Source organism: Filicampus tigris, chromosome 2, assembly GCF_054856515.1.
Source record: "Filicampus tigris isolate MCC_2025a chromosome 2, RoL_Ftig_1.0, whole genome shotgun sequence".
Classification (NCBI taxonomy): Eukaryota; Metazoa; Chordata; class Actinopteri; order Syngnathiformes; family Syngnathidae; genus Filicampus; species Filicampus tigris.
In genome coordinates, this window is record NC_141218.1 from 21,451,323 (window position 1) to 21,457,808 (window position 6,486).

A 6,486-nucleotide genomic window follows, 5' to 3' on the forward strand; every position below is an offset into this window, starting at 1 on the left:
CTTGATTCATTTCCCCTCTAAAAAGTTGCTTTCTGAATTAAAAAAACATTTTTTTTACAAACCTCAAAAATCGCAGATGCATATTAAATATACTGTACATGTTGTTCATGAAAAACGGGGAAAATGGCCCAAAAAAAAAAAAATCTGTGAATATGTGAAGCCACGGGTGCCGAACCGCGAATATAAAAAGGTTGATGGTTGTTTTAAGTTGTAATATCACAAATCACCAATAGATGGCAGACATGTCGTAGTTGCACTTAGACCAGGGGCGTGCAATTCCGGTTCTCGAGGGCCGGTATTCCGCATGTTTCATATGTCACCCTGCTGCAACTCACCTGATTCAAATGATAAGGATTGCTATCAAGTTTCTGCAGACCTTACTGATTATATGATCATTTGAATCAGATGTGTTGCAGCAGGGAGGGATGGAAAACAGGTAGGATACTGGCCCTTGATCACTGGAATTGCCCACCCCTGACTTATAATGCATTCAAGGAAGGTGGGAAGTTGGATTTATCCCACTCAGATTGTCCCAATTCCGACCTCAACGCGTTCGAGGCCAATGTAAACAACAAAGATGGATGATTCAGATAAATTGTTTGTCGTTCTTAATGACATATTTTCTTCTCACATTGTAATTTTAGAAAAAAAACGGGAAATGACGGTACAGTGGTGATTCACTGGTTAAGGTTAATTTACAGTAAGTTGTATTGGTCAGTGTTTGGTCATTTAGATGGTGTGGATGTGTCGGTGGTCTTTTTTTGGGGGGGCGGTGATTTTTGGGTGGTTCTGCTACACTGAGTCATTGATGTCCGTTGACGTGATGACTCCTTTTTTCACATAGGAACGCAAATCACTGGCATGTGTTCTTAGCTGACCCTTGTGAGGATAAGCGGTATCGACAATGGATGGATGGATGGATGGATGTCCTTAGCTGTGTCTGTTGTTTTATGTCAAATATAACACTTTATCTTTGAGGCAAGTACAGTATTTTTTTTTATCTGTCCCAGCTCCTTCCTCTGGGATACTCAAACTTAGTTAAAACTTCAGGTGCACCCCTTTCTCACTTTGACCGGCTTTAAACTCTCGCTGGCACTGTGCCTGTACCAGGGATGCCTCCACTCCTCAGCAAACATCTTGCCCTTTACGGGAGGCTCATTAGCTGCCCAGCAGTCTTCATACCCACAAGTATTCCTGGTGCCAACATCAACATTAGCAAGGTGGGATGTGTTGCTCTCAGATGTTTTGCACAGACCTTTGCGGATCTTTATTTAATCTGCAAACCTCAGCATCACAAGGCTCCTCAGCGTTAGCATTTAGACTACAGGGTTCAAGACCTATGTGAAATCCCACACCTACAGCATACAGTATAGTGAGATTGAGTGAGCAATTGAGCATGTTGACTTAGCCGCTATACATGTCCATGCTATAACAGTCATCACCGTGTTTGAAACAAGACAGGGTGTGATTCAACTTTGGATCGTGAGCTGTTCCCTTAATTAAACAAGAGACAAGTCATAATACAAGATCAGAGAGAGAAACGCAGTCAACTTAATTATCCTCACACTAAAGCAAAAGATTATATGAGGTTGTAATTAACAAATACTACATTTATACCCTCTAAAAACATTTAGGTTAAAAATAACACAATTGGCTCAAAAATGGACCGATACACAAATTAGGTCAAATTGACCCACTTTCATGCATTGTTTTGTGCAGAACAGCCTATTTTTTGGGTTGTTTTTTCAAAACTACCCATTTTTTGAGTTTTTTTCTGCAAAAACAACCAAGAAAGTTGGGTCAAATTGACCCAAGTTGTGGATCGGTCCCTTTTTGACCCAAAATTGTGTTATTTTTAATGCAACTGTTTTTAGAGTATAAGTGCAAAGGCCTATATTTTCCTGACATTAACATCTGTGGTTTGCCAGGCCTCTCCATGTTGTTCAGTTTATCACACCTGCTTGCTTTCTTTACTAAACTGTTAATTTTGCCACACCTGAAATGCTTTCTCTTATGCAATTTGTAACAATAGCTTTCATTCGACAGTTTCCTGACAACTAATACCACACATAAGCCAACCAACAATAGTATTAATAATAATGATAATAACCTCTTTCTATCCTCCAAATCTCTCCTCGTTAACACGCCAGTCATGCCTTGACACGAAGCAACACGGGGCTTTATCCACGCAGAAGCCATGCACTGGGGCACCATAGTCCATCATGTTGTGTTGACTTGCTGGGTGATTTGTAAAGCGGGTCTTTTATGCCTACTCGGAGATGTTATCCGAGCTCGAGCAGTAAGGCCTGTCTCTTTCCTCGTAGCATCAGTCATGAAACAGCAGCAATATTAAGGGAATGTTTGTGAAAGCTTGAGAGTGTGGAACAGGGTCTATGATTGTGTCTGTCCAACCCTGCAGCCGCCCCATGACTCAAGTCTCCCCCGCACACTTAGTTTTCAGACTGAGGCGTGTCTGTCTCTGATCCCCAGGCCCAAGTAGCGTTTTTCTTTGCTTTCTATAGTTATGTGTCAAGATGGAAATGTGGGGCACTGGGATCACGTTTAATGCCATGAAATGTGGGGATGGTGTTTTCGATTCTATGTGCTTTCTTATTAAATGGAATGACCTAAATAGTACATTGTAAAGGGGTGCTAGTTTCTGATAAGATTTATTTGGGAGCTCATTGTTTTTTCACACCAAACTCAGCCAAGTGTGCCTTTCTGGATCTTGTCATGTTGAAAGAGCAAAAGCTCCCCCCAAAAAGCTTCCATATGTTTGAAAGGATCAATTTGTCCATAGTTTCTAGCCCAGTCCCCGATTAACCAACTAATTAATAAAGAGATGTGGCCCAAATACTTGAACTTGAACTTTTAAATACATTCAACCACCTCCTACCTGTTTACAAGAATGTTGCACTCTCAGAGCTGGAATGTGATCTACGTTCATGAGTGCCACTTGGCTTCAGTAGAAACATTACTCTGTGTGTGTTTAAAGGTGGTAGGAAGCTGATGTTTTTTCAGCCAAGCTGCAAAGTAAATGGGCGGTATTAACTGGACCACTAGGGGAAGGAGAATGTTTTCCGAGGAGCTTCTAAACATTTTTGGAGTGGCGCTGAATTCGCTGAACTCTCCAATCAAGCTTGTAAAGTTGAGACATGAGAGCATGGTGCAGTTTTTTTTAGCAATTGCAAGATGTTTTGGTGACATCACGCTGGAGACCGGATTGTTTGGCCTTTAGACGGATAACAATGGCTACAACGGCCCTGACTAGTTTCTCCATGATGAGTCTTCTCAGTCTCGGATATCTGACCTGGGATCTGAATGGTCCCAATCAGGTGGAAAAAGAGCCAGCTCAGACTTTTGGCGAGGGGTCTCTTGGTTCAAAGCCTCCTCACATAATCTTCATCATGACAGATGATCAGGGATTCAACGATATAGGCTATCACAGCTCCGATATCAAGACACCGGTGCTGGATAAGCTGGCTGCTGATGGGGTGAAGCTGGAGAATTATTACATCCAGCCCATATGCACTCCATCCCGAAGCCAACTCATCACTGGGAGGTACAGTAGCTCTCTCATAGTCCAATCTGCACAGCTCTTCGACATTTTGAGTAATCTATAGCGTGCAAAAAATGGTACGAAAGTACTTGAGTTTAATGGCTAACGTACCATTTGTTTTAGTGAACCCAATCTAAACATCTTGCTTTAGTAGAATTTCCTGTTGCATTTTCACATTTACTATACTTTGTCTTGTAATTTGAATACTTTCCCAACAGTGTTTTGCGCCGTACGTAAGATTATTGGAGTTCATTCAATGTTATTTTGAAATACAAAAACTCTGAAGGTAACCTCAAAAGGTAATCTCAACCTAAAAAACATCTGATTACCCGTATATTATGTTGGTGACCTCTTTCAAAAGTGAAGAACAGCAAAATGTTTTATTCATGTTTCTTCCTTCTTGTCATCACAGTGTCATCATGTGGCTAGGGAGACCATATTTGTGTCTTTAAAAGAATAAAGTAAAAACGAATGCCTTATGGCCAAATAATAACGATGATATTTTGTTTTATTTTTTACCTATACGGGTAGCATTAGTGCATCTGTAAGGGCCGGGGATTTGGAATCAACCAGTTGTTGGAGAGACTCTAGTCTGCTTCCATACTACAGTCAAGGTGCCCTTGAGCAAGGCACCAAATCCACCCCTGCTTGCACCCCTTTCACTTTGACATCTCACGTTGCATGCCTGCATGTGTGTGATCAGTGCAACACACAGAGTACAGTATTTGCATTTGGGGTAATGTAATGAGAATTGGCCCTGCGATTGTCTGGCAACCAATTCGGGGTGTCCCCCACCTACTGCCCGGAGCCAGCCGGGAGAGGCTCCAGCACGCCCGCCACCCTCGTGAGGATAAGCAGCATGGATGATGGATGGATGGACAATGAGAGTTATACATGTAAAATAATCAAGTTGTCTTTTGCACAAACAACTCAAGAGCAACAATCTGGCCATAGGTTAAATTTAAAAAGTCAGTTAATAAAAACATTTGTGTGCTTTGCCATAACCTTTATATTCAGAAGATGGCTTTAAGACAATCGTTTTATTTCTTTTTTTGTCAGTAGTTTGGCCCCAAAACAATAAAGGCTGGGTGCTTCTGTAAAAGGGTATTTATATGGGGTCAAGTTTGTATAATGAATAACTGAGATATGACAATTTGCTGACGTAGGAAAGGAAGAAAAGGAGAACATGAAGATATTTGGTCGTATTGAAACACACTTGTCCGGCTGACCTTGTTCTGTGATTGTTCTGTAGGTACCAGATCCACACAGGTCTCCAGCACTCCATCATCCGCCCCCGCCAGCCCAACTGTCTACCCTTCCACCATGTCACCCTCCCCCAGAGGCTGCAGGAGCTCGGGTATTCCACCCACATGGTAGGCAAATGGCACTTGGGCTTTTACAAGAAGGAGTGCCTGCCAACACGACGTGGCTTTGACACCTATTTTGGCTCCCTGACCGGAAGTGTCAACTACTACACCTATAACTCTTGTGACGGTCCAGGCTTGTGTGGTTTTGACCTCCACGAAGGCGAGACAGTAGCTTGGGGTGAGAGGGGAAAATACTCCACCCATTTATACACACAGAGGGTCCGCAAAATCCTGGCAAGACATGACCCCCACACTCAGCCACTCTTTATCTACCTTTCCTTTCAAGCTGTTCACACACCCTTGCAGTCCCCGCGGGAGTACATCTATCCGTACCGAGGGTTGGGCAACGTGGCCCGCAGGAAGTATGCTGCCATGGTCTCTGTGGTGGATGAGGCGGTTCGGAATATAACCTATGCCCTTCGCAAGTATGGCTACTATCAAAACAGCGTCATCATCTTTTCTACGGACAACGGTGGACAACCTCTGTCTGGTGGCAACAATTGGCCACTTCGGGGGCGTAAAGGCACCTACTGGGAAGGTGGAGTCCGAGGCTTGGGATTTGTCCACAGTCCTCTGTTGAGGAGGAAGAGGAGGGTGAGTAAATCCCTGGTGCACATCACTGACTGGTACCCCACACTGGTACGCCTGGCAGGTGGCAATGAGTCCCTTACGAAGGGGCTGGATGGATTTGATGTTTGGGAAGCCATCAGTGAGGGGAAGGAGTCTCCTAGAATGGAGATTCTACACAACATCGACCCTCTCTACAACCGTGCTCGCAGTGGGTCCCTGCAGAAGGGATATGGGATTTGGAATACAGCCGTGCAGGCCTCAATCCGAGCTGGAGACTGGAAATTGCTGACCGGAGATCCGGGTTACGGAGACTGGACACCACTGCAGGTGCTTCCGAGCTTCCCTGTTAGCTGGTGGAACCTTGAGAGGCACAATCAACCCAAGAAATCGGTATGGCTTTTCAACATCTCTGGAGACCCCTACGAACGTTTTGACCTCTCTGAGCAGAGACCAGACGTTGTCAAAGAGTTGATGGCCAGACTGGTGTACTACAACCGTACCGCCGTCCCAGTACGGTACCCATCAGAGGACCCTCGGGCTAACCCCAGCCTGAATGGCGGTGCCTGGGTGCCATGGATGGGAGACGAGGAGGAGGACAGCTGGGACACCTTTTACCCAAAGAAGAATACGGACTGGAAGAAGAAGCTTAAACTGTCCCATAGCAGATCATTTTTCAAGAGACTCAACACTAGGATCATGTCGAACAGAATATGAATACATAAACTCAAAACACATGAATATCACAGATTCAGTGTTTACCTGCTATTCACGGAGGACAGGGACAAAGGCCTCGTTTGAATAGTGAAAATCTGCAAGTAATCAGTGACCCATCCTAGACCTCCACCCCCCATCCCCCAACCCGCAAAAAAGATTCATAATTGGCTATAGATGCCACAAAATGGTAGCAAAATACTACCGGTACTTTTGTCTAAATGGAACTCACCTCACTTAAACATAGTTCCTTGACACCAACACGCCATAAACTGGTGG

At 44.1% G+C, this 6,486-nt stretch overlaps 1 protein-coding gene across 1 annotated transcript; it reads left to right on the top strand.

The window, feature by feature from the left end:
* The first annotated feature begins 3,179 nt into the window (after positions 1–3,179).
* Positions 3,180–6,210, top strand: LOC147151762 (arylsulfatase I-like). Its single transcript, XM_086023292.1, has 2 exons — positions 3,180–3,562; positions 4,812–6,210. The coding sequence occupies exons 1-2, from the start codon at positions 3,249–3,251 to the stop codon at positions 6,208–6,210; spliced, it is 1,713 nt and encodes a 570-aa protein (XP_085879418.1). The 5' UTR covers positions 3,180–3,248.
* The last annotated feature ends 276 nt before the right edge of the window (positions 6,211–6,486 follow it).